We start from the raw sequence: 19,077 nt of genomic DNA, 5'->3' as shown, positions 1-19,077 counted from the left end.
TCAGAATGATGTAGCAATCTTCCACCACATTAATCAAGGAAATGATTTTGTGACTAACCAATTAAGCTAGTAAGTCAATTGTAGAAATATTATTGAAACGTATCTTCAAATGTTATTCATTATATTTCTCTATTTTTTTTAAATAAATAACAATGTTCATTTACATAAAGTAAACCTTTAACCTTGATATTACATTAATTAATATTTCTAAAAAATAATAAAACAAAATCAATATCTTTTCTTATAACATACTAGAAGTACTAAAATTCTCAAGAATATCACAATAATACAATAATGGTCATGTGAAATTAGCTGCAAAAATATTAAATTTTTATTCAGTAAATTTACAAATTTTATGAGTGTCTATGATTTTAATTGATCTTCCCTAAATATTCATTGATAAACTGGTATTTTAACATATATATTCATCGACCTCTTAATAAATTTGAGAATTCAAAATGTTCATGGACCTAATATTTCAAAAGATTAAATATAGGGTGAGATATTGAATTATAAAGCATCATGGAGTGTCTTTGATGGTAATGTTGTTGCATAGCCAATCAAAACCCTCGTAAAGCCCTTGCCCAGAAGTTGCAGAAGTACCTTGTATGTACCTTTAGAAGGCAAAAAAATAAAAATAAACATAATAAATAAATAAATAAATAAACTCGATTTCTTTTTTTAGTTAGATGATTATTAATTTTGAAATTTCAAGACATATATTATTTTCTAAACTACAAGTTTAGTCGTTAAATTTGTGTCTTATAAATTCGTAAAATTTATAAACTGTTCTACAAGTCTTTAAACTTGTTAAGAGTGCAAACAAAGTCTTACATTGGTTAGGAAAGGAAGTGATCATGGGTATATAATTGAGAACAATTATATCCGTTGGTATGATGTATTTGGGAGTACCAAAAGTAAAATTATTAGGGGTTATACTATTGTAAAAATAGGTAGAACTTCTGCCGTTTTATATCAAATATGATTTTTTTTTTCAAAAAAAATTTAGAGTTGTTAAAATTTCAATTCTATATTTGAAAGACCTGTGATCTATATAAGATATTTTCAAAATTTAAGGACTTATTAGATACAAAATTGAACGACAATTGCATGTGTAGAGATAATCCAATTTAGACAAATGTCTAGCTTTTAGCACTCTCAATAACTTCCATTAAAAAAAGATCATAATGTCAGAACTAAATTTAGACATATTAAGTTATATGACCTAAAATAGCATAAAAGTGACATTTTAATTCAAACTTAACACATATGAAAGGAAAGGCATTCAAATCTATTTATCATTAAAAAAAAAAAAAACAGAGTGTGAATCCTATTATGATATTTTAGATACTTGAATTATAATCTTTTAAAAAGTTGAATGACAAGCTGAAATAACATTAAAAAAAAAAGTTAAAAAATTATTCAACCAAACAAGTTTCCAACTGAAAAATTTATATATATAAAAACTTACATACCATCTTCTTTGAGAGAGTGTGTGGAGGCCAAGTTTAGTTGCAATTTCAGAGACAGCCATTGAATGTGGAAGATCTTGCTTGTTGGCAAATACAAGCACAGCTGAATTCCTTAGCTCTGGCTGTCAATTTTATTTTATTTTTTTGTATCATTATTATTATTATTTACATCTTCAAATCATCTTAACAAGTATATTTTATCTAAATGAAAAAGAAGTATCATGCATGCATAAAGATAGTTTTTCATAAAAGAAAGTTATTCATTAACATATCTCCTTTACTTTTTTTCCTTTTTTTTTTTTTTTTTTTGGGGGGGGGGGGGGGGGGTGGGTGTTAATAATCTTGGATAAATATAACCCTAAAATTGTAATTCATTTTCAATTTTTGCTCACTTTCGCATAAAGCCTCATCGATCAGTAAATAATTTATCATACAAAACTAAATGGAAAATTATTTGTTAGCTTTGAAATTAATTATAGGTTGTTTCTTTTTCTGAGAAAAGAAAAATATTGGTATGATACATTAATAACTGAATTTAACTATGGTTTTCTACAAATATGATGAAAAATACGTTCCTTTTCAAAACCTCATGATCTAAGTATTATCTTACAAATGCTAACGGCATATATCTCCAATGGTTTGACCAAAGAGTTAGAGATTCAAATCTCTATTCCCACATACACTAGTTGATATCTCTACTCTCACTATCGATGATACGCCTTCAAATATCTAACAATTTTACGTAGGATTCCACAACATGTTTGAGAGTGATTTAGGAATCGAAGAAATCCACTTTTGTTATGTTTGAAATGAGTACCAAACATGTTTTTAATTATTCAAAATCAATTTTGGTTAGATGAAAATCATGTTCAAAAGTGTAAATCAAATATTAAATTGATTTTGAACGACTAGACTAAGTTTGAAAATGATTTATTTAACATTACAAAAAGTGAATTTAACCATTCCAAAATCACTTCCAAACATGTCAAAAGTGATTGGGACATTGTTGTCAATATTATACCTAATTTTTATCGAGTGGGTTATCTTTGATTATATTATCAGTTATCTATTGGGTAACTAACCTACAAACGACAAACCAAAGAATAGCCAAATAAGATCTCCCTAGAACAGAGCAATGCCCAATCAATTTATTTATAAACTTCAGGGAAAAACTTACAAAACTTGGCTTACAGAACTAAGGTCGAAAAGATTGAGAAAAATCAGTCATTCACAATCACTGATGAAGGATTCCTCGAAAAGTTAAGGATTAGTAATCCTTTTTAGAAATCGAATGGATTCGGTCTTATACATACACGAGGAAGGTAATCAAAAAAGGAAAGAAGATGAGTTCTTCTTTCTTTTATCACTTAGCTTAGGAACCGTGCGAGATGAAAGTCTCATGCACGGTTTTGAATGAGAGAAAGAAGTGAGGAATCCTCTTTTCGAACATCCCGGATCAACTTCCAGATCATAATTGCTCTAGTGAATAACTAAATAAAAAAAATAGATGGGAGATAGCAGAGAAAGAAACTAAGTATAAAAATCTCTCATAGGTTCACTAATTACTTAACAGTTGGCGGGTCTCTTTGTATGTGTTGTCCGGAAAGAGGAGGACTAAATGATTATTCATTCGCCGGAACCAGAAGTCAAAATTTTGGTAGATAGGGATCCCATAAAAACTTCTTTCGAGGAATGGGCCAGACCGGGTCATTTCTCGAGAACAATAGCTAAGGGTCCTGATACTACCACTTGGATCTGGAACCTTCATGCTGATGCTCACGACTTCGATAGCCATACTGGTGATTTGGAGGAGCCATTACAAGGAAAGAAATAAGAGCAGAAAATTAGAAAATACTAGCACTTTCAAGAGGGCTGGAAATCCTCTCCTCACTCAAGTCACAGAGACTATTGTCCTTAGATTTTTCATACCTCATACCCTCCTACCTTCATCTATTTATAGCAAGAATTTCTTCTCTCCCCCAAGAATCTTTTCCTAATCGAATTAGATATTTCCAAGACATTTTACAGGTCTTAATCATGGAACATATTCTTTTCTAACAGCCTCATTTTGTGGAATGTCTTTTCTGCCCCTTCTCTTATATGTGTACAATATTAGGGGTGCAACACTACCGATCTTCTCGAAATGCACCTTGTCCTCAAGGTGGATATCAGGAAATTGTTGTTTTAAAGCATATACAGATTCCCAAGTTGCTTCATTCTCAGGTAGTCCTCCCCATTTGATGGGCCATTCATTAGCTGCCATTTCCTTATAACATCTCACTCCCAAAACTATTTCTAGTATCACTTGGAGTTCGAATTCTTCTGTTAAGGAAGGGCGGTGGTGCTAACTGTTGTGAAATTGCCCCAGTTTCTTTTTAAGTTGGGAGACGTGAAATACATTGTGGATAGATACTTTTGGAGGGAGTTCTAGTTTATAGACCACATCTCCTATTCGTTCAATAATTCGATAAGGCCCATAAAATCTTGGAGCTAATTTTTTCACACTTCTTTTGAGCCAATGATTTCTGTCTATAAGGTTTAAGTTTTAAAAATACCACATCCCCTACTGAAAATTGCAACTCCGTTTGTTTTTTCATGCGGTTTTGAGCCATTACTAAGTTCTCCTTAAGAGCTTAAAGCGCTGAGTATCTTGCTTGCAACTGTTGTTCCACACTATCATTCATTTTCTTTTGTCCATATAAGACTAAGGGAGGTGGAGGGCAGCCGAACACTACTTGGTAAGGGGTCGTCTTGATTGCCGAATGGAAAGTAGTGTTATACCATAATTCCGTCCATGCCACCCATTTGCTCCACTTGGTTGGTTGTTCGTTACAAAAGCACCTTAGGTATGGTTCCAAGCATCTGTTAACCCTTTCTGTTTGTCCATCCATTTGGGGATGGAATGTTGTACTTCTCTTCAGTGTTGTTCCCATCATGGTAAACAGTTCCTTCCAAAAGTGACTTAAAAATATTTTGTCTCGATCTGTTACTATGGAGTTAGGTACTCCATGGTGCCGAATAACTTCCTCAATAAATAAATCCGCTAATTGCTTTGCAAAAAAAGGATGTCGGAGCCTAATAAAATGTGCATACTTACTTAATCTGTCAACGACAACAAGAATTGAGTTGTACCCGTCTGATTTAGGTAGCCCTTCAATAAAATCCATCGTCAAGTCCTCCCAAATCAAATTTGGAATCGAAGAAGTTGTAGCAGGCCTGCTGGGGTTAAGGCTTCTGACTTGATTATATTCTTTGGCATGTATCACATTCTTCCACATACTTCTTAATATCCTTCTTCATTCCTTGTCAATATAACTCACCATTCATCCTTTTATATGTTTGTAAGAACCCTGAGTGCCCTCCCAATATTGAATTATGGAAAGTGTGTAGCAATAAAGGGATAAGGGTTGAAGTCCAGGAGATGACCAAACGACCGTTGTATAAAAGTTTCCCGTTTTTCCATTGATAATTGGGCTTCCCATCTAGGTCTGTTTTTAAACTTTCAATGATTTTCTGTAGATCCTCATCTTGCTGTACTTTTTGAAGGGCTACTTGGATATCAAATAAACTTGGGACTATCAACGTATAAATCTCAGCTGGTTGGACACTCGTGATAGCGAATCAACCGTCTTTGTTTCCAAGAGTTTGGTCAAATAAACTTTGTTCTATAATCCGGGTTGATACAAAATGTCAAGGTTGTATCCCAAGAGTTTGGTCAACATCTTTGGTGTTGAGGTTGAACTTCCCATTTCTCGATTAAGAATTTCAACGCCTTTTGGTCAGATATAATTATGAATTTATTCCCTAGTAGGTAGTGTCTCCACTTTTAAACTACTAGGACTACAACCATTAGTTCCCTTTTATATATTGACTTGGGTTGTGCTCTTGGAGATAGCTTCTGACTAAAGTATGCTATGGGTCTGTCATTTTGAGAGAGAACTACCCCCAACCCATATTCAGAGGCATCCGTTTCAATTACGAAAGGTAAAGAAAAATCTGGCAATGATAAAATAGGGACCGTCATCATAGCTTCCTCGAGTTCCATGAAGGCTTTCATGGCTTCTTCTTCCCAGTCAAAGGCATTCTTTTGTAATAATTTTGTCAAGGGGCTGCAATGCTTCCATACCTTCTCACAAACCTTCAGTAGTATCCAGTCAATTCCAAAAATCCTCGTAGTTCTAATATGTTCTTGGGCTGGGGCCATCTAGCCATTGTTGCGATTTTTTCTCCATCTGCCTCACCCCTTGTTGGAATATCCAATGTCCTAGGTATTGTATTTTTGGTTGGCATAACACACACTTCTTTTGGTTTGCGTAAAGCTTGTGGTCATGTAGGATGTTGAATACCACTCCTAAATGAGTCTTGTGTGTTGAAATATCAGGGTTGGATATTAAGATATCGTTAAAGAAAACCAGCATAAAACGGCAAAGAAATGGTCTAAATACCTGGTTCATTAGAGATTGAAAGGTTTTCGATGCGTTGGTAAATTGGAAGGGAATTACCAAGAACTCATAGTGTTCTTCGTGTGTTCTGAAAGCGATTTTCTCAACATCACAGTCCCTCATTCTGATTTGGTGATAGCCAGATTTGAGATCTAACTTGGAATACACGGCTAAACCCCTGAGTTCCTCCAACAGTTCTTCAATTACGGGAATGGGAAATTTATCCGCTATAGTAGCTTGATTTAACTTCTTGTAATCCAGGCAAAATCGCCAACCGCCATCCTTCTTCCTTACTAGTAGCATTGGGTTTGAATAAGGGCTCCGATTTGGACGTATTATCCCTGCTTGTAACATTTCTTCCACCAACTTCTCTATATCTTCCTTCTAGACATGGCCATACTTATAAGGTCGTACATTAATAGGTTTTTGCCTTTCTATCAACAGGATCCTGTGGTCGATGTCACATTTGGGAGGTAATCTTGTTGGTGTAGCAAATCTATCCATATACTCTTCCAACAGAGCTTGAATCATGATGGGTAACTTTTCTTGTTGCTGTCTCTCATCTTCGAATACGACCTCTCTATTTTCTTATGTTTTCATATTCTGAAATTCGATTAGAAATCCTTAGTCTTCTTCTTCCCATACTTTCGCCAGAGCTTTCAAAGATATTTCTACTTTTGTTAGGGACAGATCTCCCTTCAGAATGATGGGGGTAGCCTTCTGATATGAACGCCATCATCAAGGAGGGCCAATGTATCCCATAAAACCGGTTGTACACAGCCACTGCATACTGAGAAAAACATCAATCTTTCCAAAATCATTGGCAAAGAAGTCAAAGGTTACCTCGATTTCGAGGAATTGATCGTCACAGCCTTGCACTTCCCTTTCCCTTGTACTATCACACCATTTCCAACGACCACCCCAAAGGTGTTGTTGCCCGATATTGGTAGCTTTAATTCTTAGACAATTTTTTTGTGAAGGAAGTTGTGGGTAGCTCCACAATCGATCGGTACAATAACTGTCTTACCTTGAATTGTTCCTCTCAACTTCATTGTCCTTTTAGAAGAGAACCCGAACATTGATTGTAACGTTATTTCTAGATTGTCTGTGACTTCCATGGCCTTCAGCTCGGTCTACACTTATTCTTCAGCAGTTTCGGCCTCCCTTGCTTCTTCTTCTTCATTTAAAATGAATAGCATTAGTTCCTTGCTCTGGTTTTACAACGATGCCCTAGAGAATATTTGTCGTTGCAACGAAAGCACAATCCTTTGTCGAGTCGCTCGCGAACTCATGGTCAGACAGCTTTTTCATCGAAGGCTCCTTCTTCACTAATGGCACTTTGACAGGGATGGAGATCTGCAGTGTACTTAGGGCTTCTTCTTTCTTTGTCGTGCTTTTATCGCCCGCGTTTTCTTTTTTAAAAAGATAGGCCTTTTTTTTAAATGGCCCAGAAACTCCCAAGTCGTTGAGGGCCAAGTGTAAGGCCATATTTCTATCATTCACCAATTGGGCTTCCCTCATACAGTCTTCTAAGGTCATTGAATTTCTGCTTACAACCTCAGCTTGTAGCGTAGGTTCCAAACCATTGATGAATGCATCGTGTAAGACACTTTCAACCATTTTCAGCAAGGATGCTGAATAGTTCACGAATTTTTTTACGTATTCCGGGTAAGTTCCTTCTTGTTTAATCTTGAGTAACCTCGCCCCTAAGCTTCCCTCTCCTGTGGGACAAAAATGCTCAAACATTCTTCTCTTGAGCTCTTTCCAAGAGGTGATAGATCTACGGTTGTGGCTCCACCTGAACCAATCGACTTTATCAGGGGCAAAGCTTACCATAGCTACCTTAACTTTCTTCGCATCTGTGAGTTCATGTATTTCGAAGTAGTGCTCCGCGTGGTAGACCCAAGACTCCGGGTTTTCACTCGAAAAAGGCGGCATATCTAACCTTTTATACTTACTTTTATCTGCTCCTCCAGTTGATTGTGTTGCCATAGAGTCCACATGTTCTAATTTTCATTTGAGTTTGAGCCTCATCCCATCGTGAACGCCAGATTCTTCCATTGTCCGAGTGGAGTTGCTCTCCCTCACATCTTCTACCATTTTTTCTATGTTTTTACATAGCCCCAATAGCATCTCCTTCATCTGAGATATTTCTTTCTCATTGGACTCCATCCATTCCTCCAACTGCTTCTGCGCCATCGCTCTTGTTTGCCCCAGTGTTGTATGGCTCTGATACCAGTTTGTTGGGTAACCAACCTGCAAACAACAAACTAAAGAATACCCAAACAAGATCTCCCCAGAACAGAGAATTGCTCAATCAATTTTTTTATAAACTTCAGGGAAAAACTTACAGAAGTTGGCTAACCATTACAAGAAAAGAAATAAGAGCAGAAAGCTAGAAAGTACCAGCACTTTCAAGAGGGTAGGAAATCCTTTCTTCACTAAGTCACAGAGACTATTTTCCTTAGATTTTTCATACCTCAGACCCTCCTACCTTCATCTATTTATAGCAAGAATTTCTTCTCTCCCCCCAAGAATCTTTTCCTAACTGAATTGGATATTTCCAACAGATTTTGTAGATCTTAATCATGGAGCATATTCTTTTCTAACAGCCTCATTTTGTGGAATGTATTTTCTGCCCCTTCTCTTATATGTGTACAATATTGGGGGTGCAACATTATCACACAACTCAATATAGTGAAAATGAAGCTTCAGTATATATACCTCACTAAGAATACGATGCAACTCATTACGGGCTTCACAGATTCTCCCTCTGTCACTGCTATCCACAACAAATACAAGTCCTTGTGTGTTTTGGAAGTAATGTCTCCATAATGGCCTTATCTGTAAAAACAAATTCAAAATTTTCATTTATTTAAATATTTTGTTCTCTAGTTAAATAAATATAGGCTAATCACTATAATTACATAAAATAATCAAATTAACATGGAGCATCAGTAACTAGACACCGTAAACTTCTTCAGATATATTATATTAATAAAAGTTTCACAAAAACTCAAGGACAGAGTAGTACAATCTATAGAACAAATCATATTCAAGTCAATCGTAGAAGTTTCACTAAAAAACGTAGCCAAAATATATCTAATGGTTCGATTTTATCATTACATTGACAAAAATTCCACAGGAAGAATTTTATGGTCGTATCCAATTTTAACAGGCCAAGTGACAAACTTGAGAGGAAATGCCTTGCTTACTCTTTTTCTTTTTTAAGAAAAAAATATAATTTAAAGCAGAAGTAGAAATTTAAACATGTAACCTTAAATGAGAAGTTACTGATGCTTCAACCATTAACTATTCTTAGGTTATCAAACTTTAGACAATGTCCTTTTCACCCATAATATGTTTTCCTATTTTAGAACAGAGGTTAATATGATGATATTTAGCTCGATGTCAGTTATCTCAAACTCATTCGTCATCGCTTCCTTAAAAGTTGTTGAACATACAAGCACATAATCAATACATCATTATTTTGGAAATTTGATGTAAAGTATGTCCTCATACATGTACTTAATGAAGTTTCCTTCATGTAATACATGTCTATTCAAGAATTCCAAGCTCTTGGAGCTTACTTCAACCCATAGAATGACTTAACTTCAAAACCTTGTCTTATTTTCCCTCAACTTCATAATCTTGAGGTTGTTCATCAATGTAGACTTCTTCCTTTGGAATTTCATTAAAGAAAGCAGATTTTACATCTATTCTCCAACTTTTTGGAGCTACTAACGAAATTCTTAATCTAATTATTTCTAGTCAAGCAACAGGAGCAAATACCTCATCATAGTCAATGTCGACTCTTTTCCTGTAACCTTTTGTCACTAATCTTGCCTTATATCTTTCAACTTATCCTTTAGCATTCTTTTTTACTTTGTAAACCCACTTCACATAAATCGACCTTTTTGGAAGTGAGACTAGTTCTCATGTGTCGTTATCCTTGATCTCTTCATCCATAACGCATTTCCAATTTCTATTGTTCACAGCTTCTTGAAAGTTCATTGGCACACGGTTGGCAAAAAGACAAAAGATAGTATGATTATAGTGATTTTTTTTATGGAATCAACAACTTTCATTGATAAAATATGAAATAATACAATAGAATACAAAAAAAAAAAAAAAAAAAAAAAAAAAACAAAGCACCCCTTCTATAGAAAGGGTTTCCAACTAAGTAAGATGTTACCTAGGGAATAATTACAAAAAAAAAGCTTTGAAACTGAAGCCCAAAGCCATGAAACCTCACTAGGGTCCAAACCTCACTCGGGTCATTGCCCATACCTCTAAACGCTCGATTATTCCTCTCCTGCCAAATATCCCACAATAAGGTGCACACTTTAGCAAACTATAGAAAATGGCCTTTCTCTCTGAAAGGCAGATGGAGGACTCCCTAATCACTGCTTGAATATTTCTCTGACCAGCCACCTGAACATCAAACTCCTGCAAGAAACAAGCCCACATGACTTTCACGAACTAACCCCAAAGAAGGTGATCCAGGTCTTCCTCTACTTTCTGACAGAGAATACAGCAAAAAAGAACCATTAATGAAGTCAGCTTTCTAGCAAGCCTATCCAAAGTATTCACCTGACCTAGTAAAACGTGCTAGGTAAAGAACTTAATTTTTATTGGTATCTTAATCCTCCAAACAACATCAAAGGCTGATTCACTATCAAGAGAAGGGTCCAACAACATTTTAAAGAAAGATTTACACGAGAAGCCTTCAATAGGATTAGGGCTCCAAACACGAACATTCCTTCTCCCCATCCTAAAATTGCACTCCAACAAAGAAAGAAGAGAGGCCACCTCCATCGATTCCTTATTGGATAAATTATGATGAAATTCGAAAGAAAAGGACACGGAGCTCTCTAACCAAATCAAGAAACCAGAGATATGACAATTTTTAAAGGATGGCAAGTGATAGAGATGAGGAAATGCGTAGTATAAGGGGCTATCCCTCACTCATTGATCTTCCCAAAAATAATAATCATCACCATCCCCCATAACACACCAGATCAAATGAGAAAAAAAGGGAAGCTCAACCGAGATATCTTTTCACGAATTATGGTGTATGCCTTTAACCCCTTTAGCATCCTAATCATAGGGATGGATGTCATACTTACTCACAATGATCCTGTGCCACAAGGATTCGAGCTTAAAGGCAAAACGTCAAAGTCGCTTAACCAATAAAGCTTTGCTTCGGGCTCTTAAATTACCGATCTCTAACCCATCCCGAGTCATAGGGCACCCAACAACCTCCTCGCTAACCAAATTAGAACTCTTCCCTTCATCTATCCCTTCCAAAAGAAAGTCTCTCATGTGATTCTCTAGGCTTTTGCAAACTGAACTGAGAGCACGAAATAGGGGAAAATAATATATGGGAATGCCACTTAACACCGATCTAATCAAAGTTAGACTACCCGCTTTGGAGAAAAAACCTTTCTTCCAAATGGCTAACCTCTTACAAATTTTCTCAGAAATAGGATTCCAAAAAGAGATAACCCTTGGATTACCCCCAAAGTGAAGTCCAAGGTATGAGGAAGAGAGGGATCCAACCTCCCAATCACATTTGCCCATCTCCTAAGTTTCTTCTAATCACAATTAATACCCAAGATTTGGTATATGCTCCTATTGATTTTAAGTCCAGACATTGCTTCAAAAAAAAAAAATCCCACCATATGATAAAGATTAAGAAGGATTCTTCATTACCAGAACAGAACAACATCGTATCATCTGCTAGCTGTAGGTGAGACAAGGCAAAGTCATCGGAACCAATCCTGAAGGGCTCAAGGTTATTTCCTTCTAGACCCCTTAAGATGAGCTGATTTAAGATATTCACAACTATTAAGAACAAGAAAGGGGACAAAGAGCCCCCTTTTCTTAAACTTATAGAAGCCTTACTCGAGAGAGTAAGATTATATTGATTTACAGTTACCTCATAAAGTTCTTGAAAGTTTTTGAAGCACAAAACTCTTTCACTTGAGCTTTCGTCTTCTTCAAAGCTACCCAATAGGACTAAGAAAAACAACAAGCAGATGACAAAACAAAAGAAGAGCAATAGAGAGATCTGAAACTTGGATGCTTGATATCATTCGGAAAAAAAAAAAAAAAAGAAGGCTACTTCTTTGCTTTGAGAAGGGTCATTGTCGGCTTAAAAGCTAGCTCTGCGATTTCCCTTCCTCTTTTTGGCTTTGTGATGGGTGGTGGTCTGCAGGTGCATTGGCTTGTTTTCTGTTCTGCTTATAGGATGCATCGGTCTGATGTTCTCTAGATTGTTGTTTGTTTAGTTTACCCTATTTTTGTGAGTTTCTTGCATCATCAATCCACTTTGCATCTTTTTGTCTTATCTATCCTTTTTGTCGCCCCTCTCCCTTCTAGTCTTATTTGTATTTTTTTTCATTTGATTGGATGGGTCCATTGACTCACCTTGTATCTCTTTTTGGTGTTCTTATTGTACTCTTCAGAGATTTCATTTGCCAATGAAATTATTTCTTATAAAAAAAAAATAAAAATAAATAATCTCATTCTCCTCCATCTAAAACTATATCTTAAGAAATGATGGTCTTCCTCATATCAAGATTGTAGAGTTTGTAGTCTTTGGTATTGGAGTCATATCGATAATGATCACTTCTCACTTTCATCATCCAACTTACTTCTCTTTCAATCTAATATATGCACATGAACAATGCTTCCAAAGACTCTAGAATGGAAAATCTCAAACTTCCTTCCACTTCATGCTTCTTGTGGCATTTTTCTATTTGGAGATCGGTTGGATAGGTAGATTGTGCACCCCCTGCTTCTGTGCAAAACTCTTTTAATCGTTTCTTGCTTTTAAGCATGTTTCTTATCATGTCCAAAATTGTTCTATTCTACTTTTTTGCCACTCCATTTAATTGAAAGGATCTCAACATTCTTAAGGGTCATCAAATTCCGTAGTCTCTATGATAAATTTTCTATCACAATTTAGGGAATTTTACATCATACTCTAAAATATCTTCTAAAAGTGAATACTCTGGTGTATTCTAATACCTAAAATGTTTCCCAAGATTGGACTTTCATTTAGACAAGACCCAAATACTTACCTAAAACCAAGTTTATATTTCAAAAAACTTGTATGAATTGTTTTGGATGCTCATTCATGCAATATTTTCTATCAGTTCACCGTGGACAAATTTTGTCGAGTGTAAATTTATAATTTAAGATTCTTATGTCTAACAAATCATAACTTATCCAACATCCTAAGATTTCTAACTTCTAATAACATCTGAAATAAATCACCCCGACTTTTAAAAAAACTACATTATTATCAGGCTTAATTAGCATTAATATAACATTATAAGATAAATCCCATTTTTGACACACTTGAACAAATCCTATGAATTAAAAACTTTGCTCTTTTTTTTTTACACGCTTGAACAAATTCATTCTTTTTTTTTTAACACAAAAAAAAATTAAAAATTAAAAATTTTGCTCTTCGCACTAAATTAAACAATTCCTTTAGCTGGGAGATGAGTATGAAAGTTATTTTTACAACTACAATCAATTGGAATATATTTAGATAATTGTCTTACCTTATTTATTGTTTTCATTTAAAACTATGATCATATTAGCCGTGTTTATAAGTTGTCTAACCGTAGTTCTCAAACCACTCGTATAACAAACAAAGAAATATTTTTTAACAAAGTTCCATTAGAAATTTCATGTATAATCATATTTTGATTCTTAAAACTTTCATACACATTATGTTTTGGTCAGTGTACTTTGAAATGTCATGTTTTAGTTTTAGAACGTTCACGAGGATATGTTTTGACCATTATATTGTTAGTTTCATTAACATACATTTTGAAGCATATGTTCTTTAATTTTTCAGATTGTAATTGAAGTACAGTATTCGCCGAAGCAGAGTAAGAGAGTGTGATTCCAAACCTTATCTTGTCCTCCAACGTCCCAGACAGTGCAGCTCATATTTTTGTATTCTACTGTTTCCACATTGAACCCTGGATCATAAAATGCAATTATAAAACTGTTCAACAATTATTTCACTCTTTTGCCCAAGTCTTTTCAATTTAGCTCACTCCAGGGTAGTAGAGTACTTGGGGAACAAAAACAACAAAAATTCTTAAGAAAACAATAAACAGTAGTAGTAAAGTCCTTTATTCTGAAAAGATGTTTATTAGATAATATTCTCTAACATGGGATTTCATTTCAAAATCAAATTGGTAATGAGAGTAGTAGTCCATATATCTTATAATGAGTATGTGGTAACCCAAATGGGTGTTCGGTCCAATAAAAAGAAATTGTGATCCAATGAAGAATGGTGAACCCAAAAGCGGCACCATTTTGAGAGGACATGTTAAGAATCTCACACTAAAAAAAGCAAGGAACCTCACACTCATTATAAGATAGATGGACAACTCTTCTTATTGTCAATTGATTTTAAGATGGAATCCATATTATCTAATATTCTCCATCATCCTACATGAGGAGGTTACGTTTGAGTTGGTGCTTCTGTTTGTTTCTTATGTTTTCTGGCTAGGAAAAATAATGCTAGTAACAAAATTAATTTTTGCACAAATATAAATACTTCCAAAATATTATAAACCATGTTATCTAATACTCTCCATCTTCCTACATTAGCCATTAATACATATGAAAGGTAAAACAAAGAAAATACTTCATAAAATTGTAATATGTAACTAAAGAAAACAAACAAATAAATGTAGCTATTCTCCACTTTGTCTAAGCCGTGCACATTACCTAACCAAATTTCAAAAGAGAAAAAAAGGATCATGTTATTATAATAAAATTCTTGAAAAAAATTTATAAAAACAAGCCAAATAATATCACGAGCTGATATCCATTTTATCTCAAAAAAATTTATTTTTTTTAAAAAAAAATAGTACAATCCCATCAAAAAATAAATAAATAGTCAGAGTACATACCAATAGTTGGTACGGTCATAACAATTTCACCAAGTTTCAGTTTGTATAAAATGGTAGTCTTCCCCGATGCATCAAGACCAACCATCAGGATTCTCACTTCACGGTTCTGGAAGAGTCGCTTCCTCAACCTAGATATCACTGCACCCATGCTGCGATATGCAAGGAATATAAAGAAGATGGCAAAAATTTCAGTCCAGGACAATCAGATATTAGTTCTGCAGAAGAAATTAAGGCCAACTGAAAAAAACGATGCAAAAGCATTAGTTTAGAGGGAGATGACAGGAGAGATACCTTGTGTTCCAAGTGAATATTAGACCAAAAACTTCTAAAGGAAAAGGCTGAAAGAGAATTGATTCTTTGGGACAGAAGGCAATAAAGGCCTTTGTCTCCCCTTCCAGTGTATTTGTTTGCCAAAGTGAATGAACTTACTTAGACTGATAGAGATGCTTTCTTCCTATCTTAAAGGAATATATTGCACTACTTTAGAAAGCAGTATAAATCACTTATCTTCGATTAAAACACAAACTGTGGCCCAGGTCTTTAAAAGAAGACACGTGATAGATTGATCTTAGGAACCAAAGGGTCTCCTCCAAGTAGCTCCAGAACATGAATATATAATATTATACACAAGAATGAGGACAATCTGTTCAATACAGGAAACTGAAAACAAAGTCATTGACTCATTGATGTTGGTGGGGGATATTTTTGTGAAAAGGGTTTCTATTAGTTGTTGTCCACTCCAACTTGGTTGCTCATTGTTCGAACTCGAGAATATTACAACTAATAAAAATGAATATCAAGGAAAACATCTTTTAGTATTACAAACTTTACAGAAAACGTGTAAAACCAATCTAGATGTGTTCAGTTTTTGGTAGCTGATTGGAAGATGAAAACTGCAGTCAGTACGCCAACCAATGCGGTAACTGCCAAGGCCACACTAGGGAGGGGAGACGTTACTCCAAGATTCTGCATCATGAAAACAGTGATTCTGGTAAGGTTTCAGTTAATTTAATCCTGTATCACCTATGAAACTTGTCCGACATGACACTGAGAATTCCTCTAACTGAACAAAATAAACAAAAGGGAAGAGCAAACACAATCAACTACCAGCCTAGAATAATTACACGTGCTTTTATATCAGGCAGATGCCGTACATCCAATGATCAGCCTAGAATAATTCAATGGTCACTTTTATATCAAGCCAAAATCAGTGAGACAAGCATCTGGAAATAAAAATACCAGAGTAAGGAAAAAAGTCATTGGAATACATTCTAGATACATTTCAAGAGACAAGAGCCATCTTTAGAACAACCCAATATTTCAAATGGAATACTCTGTGGTACAAAAGTATACTTTTGTATAAATAATTTCCTGAACAGAAAATATGAAACCTGATATCTGTGTGCTGTGTCAAATGAACACAACCGAACCTCAAATTGAAGCTAGTATCTTATTAACAATAACAATTAGGTCTTTACAAAAAGATAGGCCAAATTCAAAAATCCACAAGCTAAAGAAATCCTTAAACAATTTCTTATCAGCTATCAGAAATACGAGTAACTATGACTTAGAAAGGTCATACCTCTAAAAGTCCTTTTCCTGTTGCTATTTCAACACTAATTGCAATTGCAAATCCTACCATCGCAGACCGCCCAAGCCAAACATCCAGATTACTCTGTTGGGTACTTTGCTCACATCTTATAGCAACAGGATTTTGTTTCACCGCATGCTTCTTTTGACCATTTGGCTTGCTTAACACTAAGAACAAGAATAACCATTAGCTGATACTTTATAAAATCAAGTTGAATCTATTGCTTCCTTTGCCAAAATCCAGAAAGAATTCAAAAATTGCAATCACCATACTATTTTCAACACGGTTCCATCTACAATTTCCTAATATTCCAATTATAGTCAACAGTAATCATAAAACTCTTTACGTTAGAACGGAAGTTGCATTAGATCACTTAGACTGGAACTTGTGCAATATTTCTTTCTTCAACACTGTCGCAATTAGCAAACAACACGAAAACCACATATGTAACATCTAGATTTTATTTAGACGTTACGGCAGTTCAATGTTCATTACCAGAATCCATATTATACCCAACTGAATACTCGAAACTGGAATTCCAACATAAAATCGAACTGAAGAACTCGTCAAATCATAGAACTCATCAATAAATCAAGAAGAAACATTCGAATCAGACGGATAATAGACACAATAAAAATCTGTACCGAGTGGAAAGCCAGTAGCGAACGTCGTTCCAATTCGGTATAAATTCGGTAGGGGACCTCTATGACGTGGAAAGACTTTTGGTGCTGTTCTTGAGAAGGAAGCATCTGCAACATTGATCTGGATTATGAATCGTTTGGATGGATATTCAACAATGGCAAAACAGAAGAGCGAGATGGAGAAGCTGTGAGAAAGATAAAGTGAGTACCGCGTGTGGCGAGAGAGAGAGAAGCGGAAGCTTGAAGAACGGCCATTTGAGGAGCTCGATTGGCGCCGGAAAACTGCTGAGTTCTTTGTTGAAGGTCCTTATCCCTTCTTCTCCAATAAGCCAAATACACGGATACCAGTAGTTGACGATGACCGTTTTCTTCCACATTTTGCAATTTGAGGATAGACAAACTGCCACGTGTCCTCCTCCTTAAATAATATAATCCTATAGAACTTAGGGGGTATTTGGAGCAGTTTGGAATCTTAAACTGAAATTTTAAGCTGTAGTTAGACTGATAGATTTAGGTAGTCTGATTTAAGAAAACGGTGTTTGAAGTGCAAGTTTTTGCAGTCTGGATTTAAAAAGCATGAATTTAGAGGACGGCTTAAAAATAAGTCTGATAATGATGTGCAAATTTATAAGGTTTGAATTTATGAAATATTTTCTTGAATAATTGGAATAGGTAGACACAATTTAGGTTTCATTTGAAAAAATGTCAAAACTGAAAGATAATAACATTTTTGGCAAATCATGTGTAGATCACATGTAGGATATTTTCTGAATTCTTGTTTTGCCCTTAATAGAGTCGTTGGTTTTGTGGTTCGAATTCTTATAAATACATTGTAATTGTTGGAGTTAAAGTAAAGATGTAGTTATAGATAGATACAGTGTAATTGTTGAGTTATTAAATTTCAAATATACTGTTTCAATTAAAAAAACACTAAATAAATAAAACCCTAGATTGTAAAACCGTGAGTTATCGGATTTCCATTTAAATATATAATTCTTCCTAATTTTTCCCTCTAAATATCTATTTGGTATCTATCTTTTCTCTACATATTTGATTTTATCTAACTATGTTTTGATTTTTTTAATAATTTGCCACAAGATTCAATTTTATCCAAATCTTTTTTCATTTGTTTATACATTTATCTGTTTTCATCTTTTTTTTCTATTCATTTGTTTACCTTATTATCACATTTTATTTTTTTTTCATTTGTTTATTCATATTATTTTTAGAATCAATTTTTTCCATCTTTTTTTTTTTTTATAGTTTTTAGTGTATATTTTTATCTCATTTTATTCCATATTATATTATTATATTATATACAATTGTTAATATTTTGAAATACATTTTTAGTTATTTTACATTTCATTATCTAAAATCATGTATTTGTTTATAACACTAAGGAAGATTGAATTTACACATTTGTTTTTTCTTCTTCTTAATTTCAAATTTTTTTTCATCCTTATCTTTTCATTTTATTAAACAATTCTATCCATCGATCCATTGATTTTCCTCTTTTCCTCTTCATCTGTTCTTGTATGAAGATTCAATATTCTTCTGCTTCATTATTATAATAAGCTTTCTTCATTTTTCGACCAAAGAAGATGAAATCTTCTTCATCGAAGAGAATCAGAATTAGACACTACAATAAATTAGAACTTCCAAAACTGCGGTGGATGTCAGAGAATCAGAGTCATGATTTTTGTGTGGTGGTTGACTACTCTCTAATGTATCTATGAATCTTGCACTATATTTGTACAATAATTCAATATAAACCGATCCTTCTCTCAAACCTTTTGAGCACATTATTATCAAATTTGGTTTATCTAACTCTTTTTCAATTAGTTTAGCTTTTTGCTGCCATATTTAGTTTTATCTACATCTGTTTTTATTAGTTTAAACATATTGCTATCAGATTTAAAATGTAATATGAAGTTAAACGTATTTCCAGTTTGCCTTTGGTGGGTTCTGGAAATTAACTAATAT

General features: G+C 34.4%; 2 protein-coding genes across 5 annotated transcripts; both read right to left on the bottom strand.

The window, feature by feature from the left end:
- Nucleotides 1–308: 308 nt before the first annotated feature.
- ARFB1A (ADP-ribosylation factor B1A) lies at nt 309–15,366 on the bottom strand. 4 transcript variants are annotated; one of them, XM_090313794.1, is made up of 6 exons: nt 15,154–15,366; nt 14,863–15,011; nt 13,847–13,917; nt 8,639–8,758; nt 1,472–1,594; nt 309–614 (listed from the first exon to the last, which is right to left on the bottom strand). In XM_090313794.1, the coding sequence occupies exons 2-6, from the start codon at nt 15,008–15,010 to the stop codon at nt 561–563; spliced, it is 516 nt and encodes a 171-aa protein (XP_090169920.1). In that variant the 5' UTR covers nt 15,011; nt 15,154–15,366; the 3' UTR covers nt 309–560. The 4 variants fall into 4 exon arrangements, with proteins under 4 accessions (XP_090169920.1, XP_090169918.1, XP_090169919.1 ...); XM_090313792.1 differs by having other exon boundaries at nt 1,476–1,594; nt 15,154–15,309; XM_090313793.1 differs by lacking the exon at nt 15,154–15,366 and having other exon boundaries at nt 14,863–15,147.
- Nucleotides 15,367–15,456: 90 nt separating this feature from the next.
- LOC150036181 (stress enhanced protein 1) lies at nt 15,457–17,481 on the bottom strand. Its single transcript, XM_090313795.1, has 4 exons — nt 17,304–17,481; nt 17,098–17,202; nt 16,445–16,620; nt 15,457–15,828 (listed from the first exon to the last, which is right to left on the bottom strand). Exons 1-4 carry the CDS (start codon nt 17,347–17,349, stop codon nt 15,724–15,726), a joined length of 432 nt encoding a protein of 143 aa, XP_090169921.1. The 5' UTR covers nt 17,350–17,481; the 3' UTR covers nt 15,457–15,723.
- Nucleotides 17,482–19,077: the final 1,596 nt, after the last annotated feature.

Source organism: Benincasa hispida, chromosome 5, assembly GCF_027475165.1.
Source record: "Benincasa hispida cultivar pf3 chromosome 5, pf3_genome.v1.1, whole genome shotgun sequence".
Taxonomy (NCBI): Eukaryota; Viridiplantae; Streptophyta; class Magnoliopsida; order Cucurbitales; family Cucurbitaceae; genus Benincasa; species Benincasa hispida.
This window is presented reverse-complemented; position numbering and strand designations above follow the sequence as displayed.